The 24,666-nt window shown below is 46.3% G+C and overlaps 1 protein-coding gene across 1 annotated transcript in view; it reads right to left on the bottom strand.

The window, feature by feature from the left end:
- LOC124622010 (semaphorin-2A-like) overlaps positions 1 to 24,666 on the bottom strand; it is a 766,524-nt gene that overhangs the window by 4,689 nt on the left and 737,169 nt on the right. The window contains exons 9-13 of the mRNA XM_047147562.1: positions 21,580 to 21,744; positions 21,372 to 21,496; positions 15,767 to 15,918; positions 10,393 to 10,584; positions 851 to 1,094 (exon numbers count right to left, since the gene is read on the bottom strand). Coding sequence (XP_047003518.1) covers positions 851 to 1,094; positions 10,393 to 10,584; positions 15,767 to 15,918; positions 21,372 to 21,496; positions 21,580 to 21,744 — 878 coding nt within the window. The remainder of the gene's footprint in view (positions 1 to 850; positions 1,095 to 10,392; positions 10,585 to 15,766; positions 15,919 to 21,371; positions 21,497 to 21,579; positions 21,745 to 24,666) is intronic.

Below are 24,666 nucleotides of genomic sequence, written 5' to 3'. Positions count from 1 at the left end.
GCCGATGTAGTCGTTTGAGAATTCTTTTTCGCGCCGATTTATTTCGACAAAGAATATTGTTTAATAGTGCAAGTTTGCAAGCATATATTTGGTGAACTGGAAGGGCTACGATTATTTGTGTGAGTGCGAATTACGAATCGTCGTAAGTGAGCATGTGGCGATCTGTGATTTCGCGCCAAAACTGTTAGAACAAATAGGACAGTGGGACTTGTGGTTCTGTTCGAACTGATAGAGTAATTTTCGTTTAAAGCAGCCTGCATTACTGCTATTGAAGGCTCGGAGTGAAATTATTATTAAAGTAAAACTGTAAACCGTCTCACCAGTGTAATTTCATTGCGCGAATGCAAATAAATAGTGACTGAACAGTGTCGTGAAAAACTGATTTTGCTATAATAACGGTCTAATTTTTGTTCCCTAGCATAAACTGTACTCATGAATATTAATTCAAAAACTATAACTAATGCACGGGTTTGAAACAGTGTTATACTAATGCACCAAGTGTGGAAACCATCCCCTCAGCATTATTTGAGAGCCAAAATTTGCAATAACATTTTTTTAACGAACATTTTGTACATGCACATTCGTGTGAACTCTGCAACCGCACTTATTTACCGCCCCGTCGCACAGGAACTTCATGAGGTATAAAGTTACAGTTTATCTGTTACTGGAGGTGAGTCGTAAGTAAGTACTGTAAAGTCAGGTCTAGGCTGCACAAAAATAAAGAGGGTGACTCATCAGATATGACGAGTCGTGTACAGGGTGGACTAGCACAGAGAACGTAAACAAAGAAGTCTTGGTGCTGAAGGCCACAAGAACAGTGACTCTGGTGGAGCTGAGCGTTGCAACGTACCGCCTGCTTGCGCTCCCAGGACTTCATGGCGGTCTTGTACTTCTCGAACTCGTGGCACCAGTCGGAGTAGATCTTCTGGTAGTCGTGCGACTTTCCGGGGGGCGAGCAGCGGTGGGTGTCGACGGTGACGTTGTAGGAGCAGAGCAGCGCCCCGCCCAGCCAGCAGTCGTAGCGGCCCGCGTCCGCCTCCGTCACCGCGATGATCACCAGGCCGTGCTCAGACGTCTCGATGTACTTCTCGGGCCTGCGGCACACACAGTACCTTCGCGTCACTTCAGCTCGCAGGAGCCTGTGGCCTTATAACTCCCTGTGGGTGTTAGGTCTCTCAGACACTACAACAAGTTGTAGGGTAAAACTTCCTGGCAGGTTAAAACTGTGTGCCGGACCGAGACTCGAGCTCGGGACCGTAGACTTCGCGAGCAAGTGCTCTACCAACTGAACTACCCAAGCACGACTCACGCCCCGTCCTCACAGCTTTGCTTCCGCCAGTACCTGGTCTCCTGCTTTACAAACTTCAAGAAGTTCTCCTGCAAACCTTGAAGAACTAGTACTCCTGGAAGAAAGAATATTGGGCACTTGCCCGCGAAAGGCGAAGGTCCCGAGTTCGATTCTCGGTCCGGCACACAGTTTTTATCTGCCAGGAAGTTTCGTAGAAGAATGTAAGTTAATTCAGATGAGTTGGAAAAACAACCCTGTAATATTCGAATACAGTACTATTAGTGGTGTGCCGCTTGGCACGGTCACGTCATACGATCTAGGCGTAATGCTGCAATCGATATCAAGTGGAATGAGCACGTGATGTTGGTTATAGCGAAGACTAATGGTCGATTTCGGATTAATTTGGAGAATTCTAGTGTACCTTGTTTAGAAAGGAGACCACATATGAACATTAGTGTCACTCATTCGTGAGTACCGTTCGGGTATTTCGGATCCCCCCCCCCCCCATCTGGTCTGATTATAGGAAGATATCGAACCAATTCAGAGGCGTCTTCTACATAAGTTATCGATAGGTTCAAACTGCCCATAAGTATTGTGGAAATGCTCCGTGAACTTAAATAGGAATCCCTGGTGGGAAGACAACGTTCTTTCCTTGAATCATTACTGAGAAAATGAATCTGCAGTTCCGAGTGACATTAGAAAGATTATACTGTCGCCAACGTATATTTCACGAAGGACCGTGAAGACAAGAGAAGAGAAATTAGGTCGCGTATGGATGCATACAGACAATCGTTTTTCCCTCGCTCCACTTGTGAGTAGAATAGGAAGGGAAGACTGGCAGTGATACAACGTACCCTCCGCCATGCACCGAATGGTGGCTTACGGAATATTTATGTAGATGTACCTGCAGATACTACAATGTCTAAAATGCACTCGATTTCTATAAGTCGCATTTCCACTTCGTTTATCACAGTCCTCTTCAGTGAGTTCATGTGTGATATAGGGAGATTATAATCTGACTTCCCGACGACAGTGGGACCATTGAAAATGGAGTAATGGAGAACAGTTTCAGATATAGAGAAAAAGAAAAGCTAAAACTATGCCCATTGTGAACGGCAAGTGGTGATATTTCCTTTCACTAATTTAGAATAACTGAGGAAATCTTAAATCTAAATATAGCTCCAGTGCCTTTACAACTGAACAACTTCGCTCGATGTATCATACAAACTATAGGCTTCATTTACGCCACAACAGGGGAATGGATACATCAGTACCTGCATTGTTAGAGGCATGGGTTCAAGAATAGGTGATGGTATTTGAAATGTGAAATGCAAATGCAGACAAATGAAAGAAATCTCACGCAGTCAGCTACGATGCCTGATACGGGCTCAGAAACTATCCACTGCTTTTTTTTGTACAGGGTGAAGCCCAAATCCAGCGGGAAATTTTCGGAACTTTTTCAGAGATTCTTTCTGAGTATTTTGGTATAAAGTTCACGTGGTCTCCGGTGCATCGTTACTGAGCAGTAATGTAATTATGATCTACGCAGTAACCCCACTTACGTTCGCTTCGGTGGAAATACCTTCATAACAGCGAAAGATCCTGTGAAATGCAGTCATCAAAACGTACACCACAAAACACGGACTCTGCAGAAGCCCTCAGATGAAATACATACTCTGTGATGTCGCTGCAGGAATAGCTCGTCATAGTGTCGCAGTCATGTTCTTCCACTGCATTCACTGAACCGATACATGATATGCATATTGTCCAATTCTTCATCAGTAAACGAATCCAGCCCGTTGTGTATCAATGTAAACGTGTAACTAATACTGCTGGAAACAAAAACCCAGGACAGAACCAAGCAGTACCGAAAGCAAACCAGAGCACTGAGAGGAAGGTGGCGTTACTGTCGTCGGCACCAGGTACCGTGTGTGAATGAAACAAATAAGAGATACAGCACACGCGGTCGGCATCTGCGGTACCATTTGCTGAGTACCACAAACATTTTTCAATCAAATACGGGAAAAAGACAAATGGAGGTAAGAAATCAAATGAAATACAATTACTTTGTAATGATCCACCGGTGAAGATGTGTCCCTGAGAACTTCCTAATCTTTTCCGGTGAAGTTCAAATTCACCCTACATTAAAGGACGGATGACGTTGTTTAAAATACAAAATATAAAGCTTTTGCGCTTTAGTTTTTCTTGTGGTTCCTTAGCAGAACGTATACGAACAGCTGAAACAAATCTGTTTCCTTTTACCGGGTGTTCCATCTGAAGTTTCGGATGAGATTATTTCGAAAACTACAAATCGGGTAAAAATAGTGCGTAATACAAGTTCGTAAGCTCAAAGAAGGACATGAAATGACGCTACACATGACCCCAGCCACCACCCCCTTGGGTGGGTAGGGGGACAACTTTTAAATCTTAAATGGAAACACCCATTTGTTATTGCAGATTCGGATTCTCCATAAGATAGTAATCAATTTTTGTCTGAAACATTTTTTAAACCATTGACAAATGGCGCTGAAATCGAGAAAAACTCAAGTTGGGGAAGAACTCTGATTTATTTAGAATGATCCGAGAAAGTTGCATCAAATCGATAAAAAATGCGCACCAATTCTTTCATTCATTTTCAATCATTTTCAAGATAATCTCATCCGAAACTTCAGATGGGCCACCCTGTATGTATCATATTTCCACGCATGTCTTCCCCCGTGTAACTTACTTTTTTTTTTTCAAGTGAAATATAGGGAGGTAAATATCCATCGCCCTGGCGACAAGGAGGCCTTTAAAGACAGCGTAATATCTTAAATACGGCTAGGGGAAAGAGGGAAGGAAAGGGAGAGAGAGAGAGAGAGAGAGAGAGAGAGAGAGAGAGAGAGAGATGAGGGAGGAGAAGGGGGAGAGAGATACAGTCCACGTCGAAAAAGCACGTGTGCTGGTGTTTTCATAAATCGATACTCAAAAATTACGATAAACCCAAACTTGGATATAAACCCGCCTCACTGGAGGTAATATGCGGTGTACAGAGGATGGGTGTGAAGAAAAAGTGGGGATTATTGAAATATGTGATGCAGTGGCAGACAAAGGCGGAACTTTCAAACAATCAGCTTGCCAGCTCTGGCATTCAATTTCCTTACTTGAATAATACAGAGTTGTTGATAAGTACCCAGGGATTTCAGAACTGCGTGGAAATTACAAGAGACACAGACCAATCAGATGTATCAGTGGACAGAATATCTCCCTAAGTTTTTAAATCAGTATGAGCACCGTCTGTGACGCAGACTGTGGTGTCACCGCCAGACACCACACTTGCTAGGTGGTAGCCTTTAAATCGGCCGCGGTCCGTTAGTATACATCGGACCCGCGTGTCGCCACTATCAGTGATTGCAGACCGAGCGCCGCCACACGGCAGGTCTAGAGAGACTTCCTAGCACTCGCCCCAGTTGTACAGCCGACTTTGCTAGCGATGGTCCACTGACAAATTACGCTCTCATTTGCCGAGACGATGGTTAGCATAGCCTTCAGCTACGTCATTTGCTACGACCTAGCAAGGCGCCATTATCAATTGCTATTTATCTTGTGATGCATGTACCGTCAGACCGATGTTCACCAATTATGGATTAAAGTTAAGTATTCAAGAAGCTACGTACTTTACTTGCTAGTCTCAATTACTTTACCTGTTCCAGACCTCACGCCAGCCTGCGTGAGCTTAAACGCGTGCCTTTCGGCTTCCTCTCATAGTGGCTTGGCTGTCTTGCCAAGTCACAACACAGATAAAGTCAGTCAAGGCGGAAGAGCACGTGGGTGAAATTCCGCCCAGTAAATCGCAAAGACAGCGGCCCGCTTTGGAAATCTGTTCGTTGGGTTGCATGCCTGCAGGCGCAATCCAACTCGTTGCGACCATTTGGAGCAGCTGATTTATCATATGTTCTGGCACACCGGTCCCTTGTCGCGCGCTCTGCAACTTTACCACGGGGCTTATTACATACCGAAACTTGGAAAAGTGTCCTATACATTTGATGAGCGACATGTTTTATATTTGTCTTGTAGTTTTCGCGCATTCGTCTTCTGAATCCTCGGAGGAAATTACGATAATCTTGCGTACAGAGGAATAGAGGAGTTTTCGAGGTTACGTAAACTACCCGGTTGCTACATGATGATGGGTCTAACGGGCCAAACCCACTTAATAATAAAGACCGGTGGAAAAAAAGCACTGTTTCTTTGCTTCTCAACCATAAACAGAACAAAAACTTTTAGATCTGTTAGATGAATTTCAGTTTTGCTTTGCGAAAGATAAGGAATCACAGATGCAGTTACAAATGATAACAGAAATAACATTTCGGAAAACTCAAGACATCTCACAGGACTGGCTGAACTACGAAAAGCGTTTGACAAAGGGAAGTGGTACAAAATGTTTGAATTCCTCATGAACATATGTACAAGCTACAGGGAAAGACGGGTAATGCACTACAGTCTGGGCAGCAACCAAGATGGAAGAACAAAATACGGAAGACCATGCTAGAACTGATAGCGTCTCGCTGTGTTGGCAGTTCTGCTCTACCTTGGATTACCATCACTGGCGGGTATGGCGGCGGCCTGGAGAGAGGTCCCATTCTTCCAGTGCTTTGGAGAGGCACAGCGCTGCTTCTCCTGGAGTTGTGGTATCGCGTTGACATTTGTCAATACGACAAAGCTCGCTCACACACGGCACAAGTGTCTAAGATCTGTCTGTGATGTTGAGGTACACACAAGACACCAAGTTCCCCAGATCTGCCCCGATAGAACACGTGTGAGATCAGCTCGGACGGCAGCTCTTTCACAGTGTCAGTATCCACGATATCAGGAACCAGTTACAACAGTCGTGGACCAGCTTGACTGACAAGAAGCTAAGATAGTGTTTTGTTACCCTTCCCACTTAAATCAGTGTATGCATGCAGGCGAGATGAGTTACGTCATCTTGATAAGTGGACAAATAATACTTTGTTTTTGTAAGTTTCACTCGATGTTGTAATCAGAGCGACAAGAACTTCACATACTGTCTCAATCTATAAAGATCCGTTTCGGTTCCTCGTCCCTTTAAGGATGCTTTTTTTTTCAGGCGGTATATGTCGTGTGCCTCATTTGTTGTGGCCATCCTGTACAAAACAATGAACAGTGGTCCTTACGAACATATGTATCAAAGCTACCGCATTCCACTAAAACAGTTCTTAGCCATTCACTCAAATAATTTCTATTCCGCATTTGAAAGAGTGCCGGAGGCCAACGGAATGTTTGTGAACACAATTCAGGAACATTACAATGGTCTAAATATTTCCTGAATTTCTTACCCATGTTTGTTAGCACTTTCATCACCAAGTACGAGTGTCCTCCTAGCTTAAGACCTCATTATTATTTGTTACATCTTTCAATCCTTATTTGCCCCATACTTAATACATATTTCGCATCTTCTAACGCCAGCCTACTTGTTTCCTTATGCCTTACTAGATAAGGAAACGTCGAGATAGGTGACAAACTGAAACTGATGCTGTACACGAATTTGATACGAGTTGGGTTCATATCTTAGTCTGAAAGTCTAGATTTTTTTAGGCTATGTTCAGGCAACTAGCGCCCGGATTCTGATAAATTTAGTGCGGAATGTTGTGCTCCATTTAGTCTACTTAGCCCGGTATTCAAAGCTCCCATCGAGCAGCGAAAGTAGACTACGCAGCTGAGGCCGCGGGTTCCGTTTCCCATGCACCACCACGTCGATGTGGGAATCCTTGGAGAGCTGTTGGCTTTTTTCGTATCAGATACGGCTTTCATAACTTCTTGACATTACATTACATCGTGTTTTGAAATTGATAATTATAAAATATTAAGTTTTAAGAAGAGAATAAAAAGAAGATAGGAAATATTAGTGTTGGAGATAGTTGTGCCTTCTCGGCGCTGCTCAGGGAAGCTGTCTCCGAATGTACGAGTATCGTCGAACCCGACGTCCGCGGGCAGTCCATCCCGTTGTTAGTTTAAGAAGCGAGATAATTCGCGTCTCGGATGTCACGAGTCGATTCTTCTTTCGCGTAGCTGTTCGAATATCTAAGACCTTTTAGGGACTTTTATACTATATGTGCGTTAGTTACCTAGATTACTTGTGTTACAGTTTACAGTCTCATTACAGTTTTAACGTGGCACCTGGTACAAAAATCGATCAAAATCTGGCCTACTTAATCTACTGACAAGTTTCTATTCCACTTTAAGAGTGTGTTACTAATTCTGCATTTAGTGTCGTTTATTTTGTGTGTTGAGTTTTATATTTTCCTTGTCGTTATGTGTGTGTTAATTAGCTAGAGTACTCGTGTTGTATTTTTTCTATGCTACTTTAATCTACAGGTCTAAATATACGTTGTACGTGGTACTTGGTAAAATATCCGGCCACGAACTAACGTCTTTAAGCTATTAACAGCTTTCTAATATAATTTGTATGTGTACTACTATTTTATCTTTTACTGTCGTGTGTGTGTGTGTTACGTGCATTTTATTCTTCGTTGGTCTCACCGTTGATGTTAGTGTAAGAGGGGTCTCATGTGCTGGAGTCTTTAGCTGAACTAACCCATTCGTTTCACTCTCATCTAACTCGCTGCCGAAAATGTCTCATTTGTTTACCGACAGCGTGTTCAATTTTGGGGATCTGATCTGGGTGTTTAACACGTGCTGAAAAATAATGCCTCCGAGTTCTTGAGCTGAAAACTCGTAAAGCTTTTTTTTTTTTTTGTTTTTTTTTTCAGGCCGCCATCCGCTGTTGCCATTTTTTCGGAGTGCACTGAGCCTCGTGACGCCAGCTGAGGAGCTACTCGACCGAATAGTAGCGGCTTCGGTCAAGAATACCATCATAACGAACGGGAGAGTGGTGTGCTGACCCCACGCCCCTCCTATCTGCATCCTCCTCTGAGGATGACACGGCGGTGGGGTGGTCCCGGTAGGTCACTTGTGGCCTGAGGACGAAGAGAGTGTTTTTTCTTTGTTTTTTTTTTTAAAAAAAGGAAGTTTATTACCATTCTATATCTTTATTCTACATGTCAGTATATTTTTTCTTAACATAGTCATCCTAGCAACGGACACATTCCTCCCATTCTCCCAACGAGAAGCCAGTTTGTTCATACTGTCATTTTCGGAAGTCTGACCTTATTGGCACAGCCACAACCTCACTTCTGTTTGCAGTTCATCACTATCTGAGTCCTCTGAAATGTTCTTTAAGTTCTGAAAAGAGATGAAAATCGGATGGGGCCAAGTCGGGACTGAATGAAGGATGATCAACACCAGTGAACCCAAGACGTCGGATGCTGTAGATTTCGCAGCGCTCGTTGTGTGCTCTGCATTGTCATGCTGAAATTGAGAGTGATCCATGTGTGAACGAACATTTTCTGCGCTTGGACACTCGGTTACAGCAAGCTGTTTGTGACGCACCGACGTAGTTACATTACACGCCGCCACGTTACACGCTACAGTTCGGAGCGCTGTACCAGCAGAAGGCCGTTTCTTGCGTCAGCGTAGGGGAAAAACCGACTGAGTAAAACGCATGCAACTAGTAATACGCATGAAATGTAATACCTTAACCGGAACTGAGAACAGAACACAAAATTCGGAAGCATTACTTTTCGGCACGTTCTCGCAGTTCCAACCTGTCTGCATCCCTGAATGTTTGTTATAGTAAATCTGTGGTAATTCCTGATATGTTTTTAGGTTATCTGGTGACAGTACATAACTACATGTTCAGTACATCTATCTTCCCCACAGTCTCCGTGGTTTCCCAAAATAGATAAAGCTGAATGCCGCGACAGTTGTTTCTAAAACGGTCTGGCCAGTTCCTTTCCGCATTCTTCCGCAAGAAGTCCTGTAGTTGAAGTAGCGTTTCCCTGAACAGTATGATCAAACGAAAAGAATCTCTGGTGACGGAACTGCTCAGTGTTTCATCGATGGAAGGCGGATGGTCGTCTTCGGTTCATTGGTAGCATTTTGGGAAGATGTGGTTCATCTGTAAAGGAGACCGCTTATAAAACACTAATACGACATATTCTTGAGTACTGCTCGAGCGTTTGGGATCCCTATCAGGTCGGATTGAGGGAGGACATACAAGCAATACAGAGGCGGGCTGCTAGATTTGTTACTGGTAGGTTTGATCGTCACGGGAGTGTTATGGAAATGCTTCAGGAACTCGGATGGGAGTCTCTAGAGGAAAGGAGGCGTTCTTTTCGTGAATCGCTACTGAGGAAATTTAGAGAACCACCATTTGAGGTTGACTGCAGTACAATTTTACTGCTGCCAATTTATATTTCGCGGAAAGACCACAAAGATAAGATAAGAGAGATTAGGGCTCTTACAGAGGCATATAGGCAGTCGTTTTTCCCTCGTTCCTTTTGGGAGTGGAACAGGGAGAGAAGATGCTAGTTGTGGTACGAGGTACCCTCCGCCACGCACCGTATGGTGGATTGCGGAGTATGTATGTAGATTTAGATGTAGATACAGTATAAACGAGAAATGGAATGGGATGTAGACTGTGCTACATTTCTGATGTATCTCTGTCATCCAACAGCGAGGTTGATATCCTGGGAAGTTCACCATCAACGACTGCTCAGATGGAAGTTAAGGGGGCCGCCAGCTAGGTCGCTGACGTAAAGCTGGAGACAAAATGCGGCCGCCAGTCGAGTGCAGTATAGTTTGAAACGTGCTGTACTGAAATCTCTACCTCACTTACACCGTACTCTCGTGATCTCGCTGTTTACTGGATTCCAAGCGGATTATGTTTTGGATTGCTGTTCTATGGATTTTTGTCGGATGTTGTTAACCCTGTACTATCAAGATTATTCTCTTGGTGCGTTCTACATCTTTTGGCGACCCTGCACGGATAGGAATTGTGAACTATCAAGTGATTACAGTGTATCCACATTTCATGTGTGCTTAACAGTGTGCTGCACTGTAGCAGGTGTGAATGTTTCCGTATTATTCTCCACAACGGAGATAAAGTACTAGAGAACATCGAAGAAAGACAGCCTGAGCAGTGGACCGCAAGCAGCTGCTGGAGGCACCGTTATTGTGGCAGGCAGAAAGCTGCGTGGCCTGCTCACCTGTAGGCGATGTGGTAGCGGCCGCGCTCCTTGCTGTAGTGCGCCCACGCGACGGGTTGGCTGAAGAGCGCGTCGGGCACGCGTGGGTAGCACGCCAAGTGCACGCTCTGGCCCCACGTGACCGTCAGCCGCTTCTTGGACACGCTGCTGTCGCATACACTGGCGCTCGAGTTGGTCACGTCCTGCAGCAGCCTGCAACGAGGAACGCGACGGCGTGTAAACAACAGGCTCACCACCACAGCGACGATTGGTTACCTGCGAGTTTGTGGTACTTGTTGGTTGGTCGGTTAATTGATTTAGGGGAGGAGACCAAACAGTGAGGTCGTCGGTCTCATCGGATTAGTGAAGGATGGGGAAGGAAGTCGGCTGTGCCCTTTCATCCCGGCATTTGCCTGATGTGATCTAGAGAAATCACGGAAAACTTAAATCAGGATGGCGGACGCGGGTTGGAGCCGTCGTCCTCCCGAATGCGAGTCCAGTTTGTTGACCACTGCTCGTGGTACTTGTACGGAATGACAGAGTGACACTTGAGCGTATGTGGAATGTGATGACATTTCTGAGGAGCCCAACGCACTTCTTGTAGTTTCTTGCTCAAGTTATTCCCTGATGTCTTAACAGATGTACTGTCCTTTCTTGTTGTCAGTGCTTTCCATATCTTCCTTTCCTCGCCGATTCTGCGTAGAACCTCATCAATCCTTACCTTATCAGTCCGCCTAATTTTCAGCATTCGTCTGTGTCACCACATCTCAAATGTTTCGATTTCCTTCTGATCTGTTTTGCCCACAGTCCATGTTTCACTATCATACAATGTTGAGCTCCAAATGTACATTCTCAGAAATTCCTTCGTTAAAATAAGGCCTACGTTTGATATTGGTAGTCTTCTCTTGGCCAAGACTGTCCTTTCTGCCAATGTTAATCCGCCTTTTATGTTCTACTTTCTGCATCCGTTATGGGTTTCTTTGATGCCTACGTAGCAGTATTCCTTAGCTTCATACTTCGTAATCCCCAGTTCTGACGTTTAGTTATTCACTGTGTTGATTTGTGTTACTTTGGTCTTTCTTTTTTAATCTCAATCCATATTTTGTAAGCATTAAACTGTTCATTCCATTCAGCAGATCCTGTAATTATTCTGTACTTTCACTGAGGACAGCAATGACATCTCGCGAATCTTATCACTAATATCCATTCATCTTGAATTTTAATCCCACTCTTGAATATTTCTTTTATTTCCCTCATTGCTTCTTCGATGCACAAACCGAACTGGTTGGTTGGTTCTGAGCACTATGGGACTTAACATCTTAGGTCATCAGTCCCCTAGAACTTAGAACTACTTAAACCTAACTAGCCTAAAGACATCACACACATCCATGCCCGAGGCAGGATTCGAACCTGCGACCGTAGCGGTCTCGCGGTTCCAAACTGACGCGCCTAGAACAGCTCGGCCACACTGGCCGGCTAAACCGAACAGTAGGGGAGAAATATTACATCCCTATCTTACACCCCTCTTAATCCGAGCATTTCGTTCTTAGTCCCCCACTCTTGGTACTTGTACAGATCGTATATTACCCGTCTTTCCCTACAGCTTACCCCTACTTCTCTCAGAATTCCGCTCACTTTGTACCATTTGACACTGTCGAACGCTTTTTCCAGATCGACAAACCCTATGACCGTGTCATGACTTTTCTTCATTCTTGCTTCCACCATCAATGGCAACTTCAGAATTGCATCTCTGGTGCCTTTACCTTTCTTCCAAGCTGATCGTCATCTAACAGAGCCCCAAATCGCTATTTCATACTTGTATATACACTCCTGGAAATTGAAATAAGAACACCGTGAATTCATTGTCCCAGGAAGGGGAAACTTTATTGACACATTCCTGGGGTCAGATACATCACATGATCACACTGACAGAACCACAGGCACATAGACACAGGCAACAGAGCATGCACAATGTCGGCACTAGTACAGTGTATATCCACCTTTCGTAGCAATGCAGGCTGCTATTCTCCCATGGAGACGATCGTAGAGATGCTGTATGTAGTCCTGTGGAACGGCTTGCCATGCCATTTCCACCTGGCGCCTCAGTTGGACCAGCGCTCGTGCTGGACAAGCAGACCGCGTGAGACGACGCTTCATCCAGTCCCAAACACGCTCAATGGGGAACAGATCCGGAGATCTTGCTGGCCAGGGTAGTTGACTTACACCTTCTAGAGCACGTTGGGTGGCACGGGATACATGCGGACGTGCATTGTCCTGTTGGAACAGCAAGTTCCCTTGCCGGTCTAGGAATGGTAGAACGATGGGTTCGATGACGGTTTGGATGTACCGTGCACTATTCAGTGTCCCCTCGACGATCACCAGTGGTGTACGGCCAGTGTAGGAGATCGCTCCCCACACCATGATGCCGGGTGTTGGCCCTGTGTGCCTCGGTCGTATGCAGTCCTGATTGTGGCGCTCACCTGCACGGCGCCAAACACGCATACGACCATCATTGGCACCAAGGCAGAAGCGACTCTCATCGCTGAAGACGACACGTCTCCATTCGTCCCTCCATTCACGCCTGTCGCGACACCACTGGAGGCGGGCTGCACGATGTTGGGGCGTGAGCGGAAGACGGTTGCGAATGGTCCTCGCCAACACCCCAGGAGCAACAGTGTCCCTAATTTGCTGGGAAGTGGCGGTGCGGTCCCCTACGGCACTGCGTAGGATCCTACGGTCTTGGCGTGCATCCGTGCGTCGCTGCGGTCCGGTCCCAGGTCGACGGGCACGTGCACCTTCCGCCGACCACTGGCGACAACATCGATGTACTGTGGAGACCTCACGCCCCACGTGTTGAGCAATTCGGCGGTACGTCCACCCGGCCTCCCGCATGCCCACTATACGCCCTCGCTCAAAGTCCGTCAACTGCACATACGGTTCACGTCCACGCTGTCGCGGCATGCTACCAGTGTTAAAGACTGCGATGGAGCTCCGTATGCCACGGCAAACTGGCTGACACTGATGGTGGCGGTGCACAAATGCTGCGCAGCTAGCGCCATTCGACGGCCAACACCGCGGTTCCTGGTGTGTCCGCTGTGCCGTGCGTGTGATCATTGCTTGTACAGCTCTCTCGCAGTGTCCGGAGCAAGTATGGTGGGTCTGACACACCGGTGTCAATGTGTTCTTTTTTCCATTTCCAGGAGTGTATTTTCCTTGTCAGCAACATGGACGCATGAGCTGTTCAGCTGATCTTACGATAATTCTCGCACATGTTGGCTCTTGCAATCTTGGGGATTGTGTGGATGATGTTTTCCCGAAAGTCTGATTGCGTATCGCTAGTCTCATACATTCTATGCATCAACTTGAATATTCTATTTGTTACCAATTAGCCCAAATTTTTCAAATGCCGGTGGAATGTTATCTGTCTCTTCGGCTTTATTTGACATTAAGTCTTTCAAAGCTCTTTTAAATTCCGATTCTAATACTGGATCCCCTATCTCTTCTCTATTGGCTTCTGTTTCATCTTCTGCCACGTTATCAGACACGTCGTCCTCCTCACAGAGACCTTCAATGTGATCTTTCTATCCATCTGCTCTCTCCTCCGCATTTAACAACAGAATTCCCTTTGCACTCTTTTTGTTACCGGCCTTGCTTTTAGTTTCGCCGAAGGTTGTTTGGACTTTCTTATATGCAGAGTCAGTCTTTCCGGCAATCAGTTCGTTTTCGATTTCTTTACATTTTTCATGCAGACATTTCGTCTTAGCTTCCGTTCAGTTCCTATTTGAAACTGGTAAATGAAAAATTAGCGTAGAAGGTGACTGGTCAGTGAAAAATTGTAAATTTGTGGTAAGATCTTATGGGACCAAACTGCTTAAGTCATTGGTCCCTGAGCTTACACTCTACTTAATCTAACTTAAACTAACTTACGCTAAGGACAACACACACACCCATGCCCGAGGGAGGACTCGAACCTCCGACAGGGGGAGCCACGCGGACCGTGACTAGATGCCTCAGGCCACGCGGCTACTCCGCGCGGCGACTGGTCAGCGTATTCTTAACGTTTCACCACACATTAAAACTAATTCCTAAGATGTGTAATACGAGGGTCACTCCAAAAGAAATGCACACTATTTTTTTAAAAAATCCATCTTTTATTCAACATTTTTGAAAGTTTTACAGTGTGTAGATACATCCTTTAGGAACAATATTTTCAACTGCTTCACGCCATCTTGGAACCAGCGTCTGTATACCCGCACGGTAAAATTCTGGACCAACCTGTTGGAGCCACTGTTTGGCAGGTTGCACAAGGGAGTCATTATCTTCAAACCTTGTTCCACGAAGAGAGTCTTTCAGTTTCCCAAAGAGATGATAGTCACATGGAGCCAGGTCGGGACTGTAAGACGGGTGTTATTTTGTTTCTTTATGAGCCACTGTCAACATCCGGGGAACCCACCTGGCACAAATCTTTTTTAACGCCAACACTTTCAGTATTCTGCAAACACTTCCTTCCCCTATCTCAACTTAGCGTGACAATTCGTCACTGTGATGAGTCTGTCAGGAGTCACCAATTCGTTAACTCTCTGCACACTGTCTGGAGTGTGTGCAGTACGAGGCCTGCCGCTGCGAGGACAATCCTCAATATTGTTGTGCCAGCTTTCATCACGTCACCTGCTTGCCCACCGACTAACTGTACTGCGATCGACAGCAGCGTTTCCATACACCTTTTTCAACCTCTTGTGGATGTTTCCCACCGTCTCGTTTTCACAGCACAGGAATTCTATGACAGCACCATTTTGAAGAGATGCTGTGACGGCGCCACTCACGGGAACAGGTTGAACTAAGTTTGAAAACAAGCGGGAAAGATGTATCTACACACTGTAAAACTTTCACAAAATGGCTCTGAGCACTATGGGACTTAACATCTGAGGTCATCAGTCCCCTAGAACTTAGAACTGCGTAAACCTAACTAACCTAAGGACATCACACACATCCATGCCCGAGGCAGGATTCGAACCTGCGAAAAACTTTCACACATGCAGAAAATGAAAACTGTATTTTTACAAAAATAGTGTGTATTTCTTTTGGAGTGTGCCTCGTAATACCGCTATGCTGTCAGCACACTCATACAATCTGGAGGCCATCCTGCATGTCCCAAGGAACTGCATCTCCAATCATACACGTATCCGTCGACCGTGTGTGGGTGTGCGAAGTTGTATTGTTATCTTACCACGTCTTCTGCGTGATTTGCTTTTATTGTTAAGTAGCGTGAAATGTTATGAGGGTTAATTACAGTGTGAACACTCCAGAAAATGGCAGCTCGTTTACACGAGTTTAGCAAGTGGTCGACGGTTCTGCGTGTGCCGCTAGCAGCCTGTAACAGCGCCTTGTGACTCACCCCTGCGTGTGGGGCTTGCACGAGCTGGTGTCGCGGTCCCAGCCGCAGTAGGGGTCGTGCACGCAGCGCAGGCAGCTGTCGTAGCGCCGGTTGCATGTCACCAGGTCCACCTGGCGCACCCGCTGGTCCGACGACACGTACAGAGACTTCCGCTGCAACACGAGGTTCACGCTCTGTAAACAAGACACTCAGCAACGCGACGCGATACGTCTGACGTCAAAAAAAAAGAAAAAAAAAGTGCTACATGTCCTCGCCTCATACCACAGTTACAGAAAGGAGCCTTAATGTAACAGATATTCAAAAGAACACGCCTTCACTGTAAAACTACAGAGGTGCAAAAGCCTGTTCAATGTGCCACAGAAACTATATTCTGAAAAGCTGCACTACTAGCCATTAAAATTGCTACTCCACGAAGATGACGTGCTAAAGACGCGAAATTTAACCGACAGGAAGAAGATGCTGTGATATGCAAATGATTAGCTTTTCAGAGCATTCACACAAGACTGGCACCGGTGGCGACACCTACAACGTGCTGACATGAGGAAAGTTTCCAACCGATTTCTCATACACAAAAAGGCGTTGACCGGCGTTGCCTGGTGAAACGTTGTTGTGATGCCTTGTGTAAAGAGGAGAAATGCATACCAACACGTTTGCGACTTTGATAAAGGTCAGATTGTAGCCTATCGCAATTGTGGTTTATTGTATCGCGATATTGCTGCTCGCGTTGGTCGAGATCCAATGATAATTAGCAGAATATGGAATCGGTGGGTTCATGAGGGTAATACGGAACGCCGTTCTGGATCCCAACGGCCTCGTATCACTAGCAGTCGAGATGACAGGCATCTTATCCGCATGGCTCTAACGGATCGTGCAGCCACGTCTCGATCCCTCAGTCAACAGATGGGGACATTTGCAAGACAACAATCATCTGCACGAACACTTCGACGACGTTTGCAGCAGCATGGACTATCATCTCGGAGACCATGGCTGCGGTTACCCTTGACGCTGCATCACAGACAGGAGCGTCTGCGATGGTGTACTCAACGACGAACCTGGGTGCACGAAAGGCAAAACGTCATTTTTTCGGATGAATCCAGGCTCTTTTTACAGCATCATGATGGTGGCATCCGTGTTTGGCGACATCGCGGTGAACGCACATTGGAAGCGTGTATTCGTCATCGCCATACTGGGGTATCACCCGACTTGATGGTATGGGGTGCCATTGGTTACACATCTCGGTCACCTCTTGTTCGCATTGATGGCACTTTGAACAGTGGACGTTACATTTCACATGTGTTGCGACCCGTGACTCTAACCTTCGTTTGATCCCTGTGAAACCCTACATTTCAGCAGTATAATGTACGACCGCATGTTGCAGATCCTGTGTGGGCCTTCCTGGATACAGAAAATGTTGGACTGCTGCCCTGGCCAGCACATTCTCCAGATCTTTCACCTATTGAAAATGTAGGGTCAATGGTGGCCGAGCAACTGGCTCGTCACAATACGCCAGTCACTACTCTTGGTGAACTGTGGTATCGTGTTGAAGCTGCATGGGCAGGTGCACCTGTACACGGCATCCAAACTCTGTTTGGCTCAATGCCCAGGTGTATCATGGCCGTTATTACGGCCAGAGGTAGTTGTTGTGGGAACTGATTTCTCAGGATCTATGCACCCAAATTGCATGAAAATGTAATCAGTTCTAGTATAATAAATTTGTCCAATGAAAACCCGCTTATCATCTGCATTTCTTCTTGGTGTAGCAATTTTAATGGCCAGTAGTGTAGTAAGAAGAGTTCAAACAATCCCTGAAGATCTCATGACTGAGAAAGAGTATAGTTTGAGATAACACAGCTCTTGTATAGGTTGCTTGTTGTGACAGAGTAGGCTATCCCGTCGCAGTTTATGGCACGTTTACCGTGTTTGCAGGCGCACCCTAATATAAAAGTTTTATATTAAGCTCCTGCTGCGAATTATAAAACAAACAGACTGCTTATTCATTATAATGACGCTGTGCAGGGTGAGATAGGCTAGCAGCATGTCAGTATTGAAGAAATGAAGAAGAAAATCTAGACTAACAAGATAACGAATGAAGTAAGTCGCACAAATAGACCCAGCACTTATGTCACCTAATATGCATACAGGAAGTGTAGAAAGTAACTCTACGTGAATGGGTGTCTATCAGTTGGATTCACATTGATGTCGCCTGGACACTGAAAGCGATGACGCGTTGTTGCCGATAAGTTGTCGGGAGCCATGGCTCATCTGGGTCTTAAGGCTTTCTTTGTTAGTTAAACAGCCGCTAACTAAAGTTTTATACCAGCAACGTGTGCTGGATGTGTATGTGTTTATATTCAAGGTGGCTAGTGAGGGAAAGTACAGGGATTAAGGAACTAACGAAAAAGTATGATAATGTGCTATCCTCAAGGTGTTCTGTATGTTGCTGCTCTGTCTCGTTTTCATATACTAGACAACCAGACAAACGTCATCCCGTGATTGAGGAGGGTTCCAGGGACGACGCGCTGCAACTTTAAACTGGTCCCACACACACTCAAATGGGCTCAGGTAACATAGGTCGCAGGCCATTCCATTTGGTTCATTCCCGTTACCTGAAGGAAGATGTTCACAAGAAGGGTGCGACGTGCTCGTGCACGATCATCCTGCATTATCGGCAAAATGGTTACTAGAGGTTTCCACAGTAGGTTTGAGGATCACATCCCGATATTGTTCAGCCCTCAAATTGTCCTCGATAGAGATGAGAGGCGTCTGACATCCGCACACGATGCTGGCCCATAATAAATTTGTCCAATGAATACCCGTTTATCATCTGCATTTCTTCTTGGTGTAGCAATTTTAATGGCCCTCTCTGCTCAACTCGTGTAGAACTCCAATGGCGCCTGCACCCTTGCGCACTGTTCTGCAGGAATCAAGAGTCGTCACACATCAGTGATGGGGTTCCATTTCAGGTTTCCCCTTGCCCAGCTTCTTCGCGGACTATTGTGAGGGGACACCTATGAGCAAAACTGTGGAAACGGTTGGGTACTATTTGTTTGGACCCATCTTCCCATTTGGTTTAGAAAGCCAGTGCGCAGTTCTGTTTCATTGTCCTAGATGTGTGAACGTCGTACGAGGCGCAATTTGTAAGAAGCGCGGATTAGCTACTGTTTCTCGCCGCGAGCACACCGCAAACCTTTCTTCCAGGAGTGCTAGTTCTGCAAGGTTCGCAGAAGAGCTTCTGTGAAGTTTGGAAGGTAGGAGACAAGATACTGACAGAATTGAAGCTGTGAGGACGGGTCGTGAGTCGTGCTTGGGTAGCTCAGTTGGCAGAGCCTTTGTACGCGAAAGGCAAACGTCCCGAGTTCGACTCTCGGTCCGGCACACAGTTTTAAACTACCAGGAAGTTTCATCTTACGGTGTTTGGCGAAAAGAGCTTTGTACACCAATGCCTCTTCTCCCTTTTCCTGTTCCAAGTCGTTAATGGTTCGCGGGGAGAACGATTGCTCCTAAGAGTGAACCCTAATCTCTCCAACTCTGTCCCGATGGCGTTTCGCCAAAATATACGTAAGAGAAAGTAATTTGTTCGATGACTCTTTTGGAACGCAGCAGTCGGAAATTTAACAGTAAACCACACCGTGATGCAGCAAGCCTCTCCTGCAGCGTCTGCCACTGGAATTTTCTCAGTATCTCTGTGACGCTTCTGCGCTTACTGAATCAGCACATAACGAAACGCACTGCTCTCCTTTGGATCTCTATTTCCATTGTCAGTCTTGTCTGGTCAGGTCCCAGACTGACGAGCAACGTTCAAGTACTGTTCGAACGATGATTTTTAAGCTACCTCGTTTGTGGGATGACTACATTCCCTAATGATTCTGCCAATGGATCTCAGTCTGGTATCTGCGTCATCTTTGATTAATTTTATGTGATAGTTTCATTTTAAATCGCTCCGTATGCACGTGTATATGTGAATGCTTCCAGTGATTGTTCTGAAATCATCAAATCATACAGCACTGGGGCTTTGTTCCTATTAATGTGTAATACGTAACATTAATGATGCACGGTCGATTTCCAGTCAATGCACGAAGTGTCGATCTTCTGCAGGCCTTCCTGTATTTCGCTAGATTTTCACTTCCTTGGGGTATGCCCGAAGCTACTTTTACGTCTAAGAATTTCACTCCGTTGAGGATTACATGCTGTGTTCTGTTTGCTAGTAACTCTGCAGTCCAGTCTCAAAGCTGGTTTGATATTCCGTACGTTCCTGTTTCATACAGTAGGCGGTGACGCGAAACTATATCAACGAATGAGAATTTCACTTTGCAGCCGAGTGTGCGCTGATACGAAACTTCCTGGCAGATTAAAACTGTGTGCCGGACCGAGACTCGGGACCTTTGCCTTTCGCAGGCAAGTGCTCTACCATCTGAGCTACCTAAGCACGACTCATGCCCCGTCCTCATAGCTTTACTTCTGCCAGGACCTCGTCTCCTACGTGAGGACAGGGCGTGAGTCGTGCTTGGGTAGCTCAGATGGTAGAGCAGTTTCCCTCGAAAGGCAAAGTTCCCGAGTTCGAGTCTCGGTCCGGCACACAGTTTTAATCTGCCAGGAAGTTTTATATCGAACGAGCTCCTGAAGTGAAGGAACACGACGTCAATCCCCTGCGTCTCGATGACGAAAAGAGAGAACTTGGGTTCACACGGTCATTGTTTTCGGGAGTCTTGGAGAGTCTTACAAAAGAGATTTTCAGTCTCCAGAAATTTCATAACATTTGAGCATAAAACATGTTCCAGAACTCTACAACAGGTCGACATCAGAGGTTTATCCCTATAGTTTCGAGCATCTATTCGACAACCATTCCTGAAAACTTGAATGACTTACGCTTTTACGATTTTTTGTAATGCTTCGCTCCTCCAGAGGCCCGTGGCACACTACTGCTGTAACAGGAGCATATTCTATTAGAATCGTATTTGCACGGAACAGATCTTCCATGTCTTTTTGTCTCATAATAGCGCCAGAATGTTAAAAAAAAAGGTTCAAATGGCTCTAAGCACGACGGGACTTAACATCGGAGGTCATCAGTACCCTAGAACTTAGAACTACTTAAACCTAACTAATTTAAAGACATCACACACATCCATGCCCGTGGCAGGATTCGAACCTGCGACCGTAGCGGTCGCGCGGTTCCAGACTGAAGCGCCTAGAACCGCTAGGCCACACCGGCCGGCCCTGAATGTTCAAATGACGTCGCTGTGGTGTATGCCAATTTGGAGCTGAATTTTGTGTTCTGACAACTGTTATTGCCGAGATGAAAATACAGTGACAGTATAAGCTTGAAATGTGTCAGGTTCATACAATGAACAGGATGCACAGGCCGTGATGTCCAGTTCACGATTCCAGACACAACGTGCTTTACAGGACTGTATAAAGAATCCACAGGGCTGTACGTAGAAACTTCCTACAGTGAAAAAGGGAAAAAAAAAATATATGCAAGTCCTGACGTTCGTGCGAAACTCTTTCTGAGAAGTTTATAAAATGCTTTTCTACACGGAGCTGGAAAAGAAAGATAGTCTTTATTCGTTATCTCATTGCATTGGATTCCTCATTGGTTCTGCCTTACCTCTTTGGATATTTCCATGGCACGTATTGGTTCTCCCTTCATCAAGTCAAAGATGTCTATCAGGATGGAAGAGGACTCATCATTCCTGTCGTACCACTGCACTACCTTGTACACGTGGCCGGTATCTGAAACATCATCGTAGCTTGAGGCCTACAGGTGACAAAAAGAAATAACTGTTAAGTGCACGAGACGAGAGCGGACCACTTACTGGTGCCGGCGTAGTAGACGATGTACTCGGCAAGGTCGACCTGGACGCGGTCCACGACGACGTGCGTGAAGAGCACGTCGCGCCTGTAGAACACCGGCTTCCCATTCTCGTGGGCCACCGCCGAGTCCATCAGCGGGTGCGACCGGATGAAGTTGAGAACGGTGTCTGAAACACACCGACAACTGTTTCCACATGCTACTCGACAAATAATATGACCAGTGTTTCGTTATTACGTAACACCATTCATTCACATCGAAGAACCAAAGAAACTGGTACGGTTGCTTAATATCGTGTAGAGCCCCCGCGAGCAGGCAGAGGTGCCGCAACACGACGTGGTATGGACTCGACTGACGTCTGAAGTAGTGATGGATGGAATTGACACCATGAATCCTGCAGGGCTGTCCTTAAATCCATAAGAGTACGACGGGGTGGAGATCCGAACAGCACGTTTCAAGACATCGCAGATAAGCTAAGCAATGTTCACGTCTGGGGAGTTTGGTGGCCAGCACCAGTGTTTAAACACAGAAGAGTGTTCCTGGAGACACTCTGTAGCAATTCTGGGTGTGTGGGGTGTCACGTTGTCCTGCTGGAACTGTCCAAGCCCATCATATGCACAATGGACATGAATGGATGTAGTTGATCAGACAGGATGCTTATCCACGCGTCACCTGTCAAAGCCGTATCTACATGTATCATGGGTCTCATATCAGTCCAACTCCATACGCCCCACACCATTACAGAGCCTTCTCCAGCTTGAACAGTCCCCTGATTTCATGCAGGGTCCATCGATTCATGAGATTTTCGCCATACCCGTACCCGTCCATCCGCTCGATACAATTTGAAACGAGATTTGTCCGACCTGACAACATGTTTCCAGTCATCAACAGTCCAATATCGGTGCTGACCGGCCCAGGCGAAGCGTAAAACTTTGTGTCGTGCAGTCGTCAAGGGTACACTGGTGGGCCTTCGGCTCTGAAAGTCCGTATCGATGATTTTTCGTTGAATGGTTTGCTCGCTGACTCTTGCTGATGCCTCAGCACTGAAATCTGCAGCAGTTTGCGGAAATGTTGCACTTCTGTCACTTCGAACGATTCTCTTCATTCTTCGTTGGTCACGTTCTTGCAGGATAGTTTTCCGACCACAGCGATGTCGGAGATTTGATACTTTACCGCATTCCTGTTATTCACGGTACACTCGGGAAATGTCGTTCGGGAAAATCCCCACTTCATCGCTACCTCGGAAATACTGCGTCCTATCGCCCGTGCGCCAACTATAAACCACGTTCAAACTCACTTAATTCTTGATAACTTGCCATTGTAGCAGCAGTAACCGATCTAACAACTGCGCCAGACACTTGTTGTCATACACTCTTGGAAATTGAAATAAGAACACCGTGAATTCATTGTCCCAGGAAGGGGAAACTTTATTGACACATTCCTGGGGTCAGATACATCACATGATCACACTGACAGAACCACAGGCACATAGACACAGGCAACAGAGCATGCACAATGTCGGCACTAGTATAGTGTATATCCACCTTTCGCAGCAATGCAGGCTGCTATTCTCCCATGGAGACGATCGTAGAGATGCTGGATGTAGTCCTGTGGAACGGCTTGCCATGCCATTTCCACCTGGCGCCTCAGTTGGACCAGCGTTCGCGCTGGACGTGCAGACCGCGTGAGACGACGCTTCATCCAGTCCCAAACATGCTCAATGGGGGACAGATCCGGAGATCTTGCTGGCCAGGGTAGTTGACTTACACCTTCTAGAGCACGTTGTGTGGCACGGGATACATGCGGACGTGCATTGTCCTGTTGGAACAGCAAGTTCCCTTGCCGGTCTAGGAATGGTAGAACGATGGGTTCGATGACGGTTTGGATGTACCGTGCACTATTCAGTGTCCCCTCGACGAACACCAGTGGTGTACGGCCAGTGTAGGAGATCGCTCCCCACACCACGATGCCGGGTGTTGGCCCTGTGTGCCTCGGTCGTATGCAGTCCTGATTGTGGCGCTCACCTGCACGGCGCCAAACACGCATACGACCATCATTGGCACCAAGGCAGAAGCGACTCTCATCGCTGAAGACGACACGTCTCCATTCGTCCCTCCATTCACGCCTGTCGCGACACCACTGGAGGCGGGCTGCACGATGTTGGGGCGTGAGCGGAAGACGGCCTAACGGTGTGCGGGACCGTAGCCCAGCTTCATGGAGACGGTTGCGAATGGTCCTCGCCGATACTCCAGGAGCAACAGTGTCCCTAATTTGCTGGGAAGTGGCGGTGTGGTCCCCTACGGCACTGCGTAGGATCCTACGGTCTTGGCGTGCATCCGTGCGTCGCTGCGGTCCGGTCCCAGGTCGACGGGTGCGTTGCTTATGGTGGGTCGTATTAAGCCTCTTAGCCACTGTGACTGGGCTCGGGCCCAGGAGTGGTTATGTGAGTTACCTCCCCTGTTCCCGATCCCACTCACACTGTTGCCCAAGTCTTGCCACGTGGAGGCGGGCTTTTACGTTATTTGTTCGTTTTTGTTCGTTGTGCAGCTTTTAGATACATTACAAATAATATAAATAATACGGAAATGGAAAACAATTTCATTTTGAATTTAAGAAGGAGTAAACAGAAAGATAGGAAAGAAAAGGATAGAGAAATTACCACCACCTATGTGTGGGTTGCGGTCAGGGTCTTGGAATGACCTTCAAGACGCTGGCCGCCACTCACAGTTCACATATGTACTTGTATACTGCATTAGCTTATTACTACTTACATAGTGCAAAATTAAATATTAACTAGTCTAGATGTGATGGAGTGATTTTATTGAATTTGTTTACGTCTGTGTTTGTGTCATTATGTGTGGTTGTGGGTGTGTGTGTGTGCTTGTCAGACAAGTTCTCGCTTGATGAATGATTGGCACCTCCCGGCTATATGGCAACTCAGCCTGGACGGTGGTTTTCCCCGATCTACATTGTGTATCTGTCGGGTTGGGCCCAGCTAAGGGGAACCACAATTAAGATCCTTCCATCCAGGCCCAGTGTTGCCTCTCGTCGGGAGGCGTAGGTTCGTATGGTAGGTGCCTATCTTGGAGTT

The sequence above is a fragment of the Schistocerca americana genome, chromosome 7 (genome assembly GCF_021461395.2).
Source record: "Schistocerca americana isolate TAMUIC-IGC-003095 chromosome 7, iqSchAmer2.1, whole genome shotgun sequence".
NCBI classification, from domain to species: domain Eukaryota; kingdom Metazoa; phylum Arthropoda; class Insecta; order Orthoptera; family Acrididae; genus Schistocerca; species Schistocerca americana.
The sequence above is the reverse complement of the archived record's forward strand: the minus strand, read 5'-3'. Positions and strand labels throughout refer to the sequence as shown.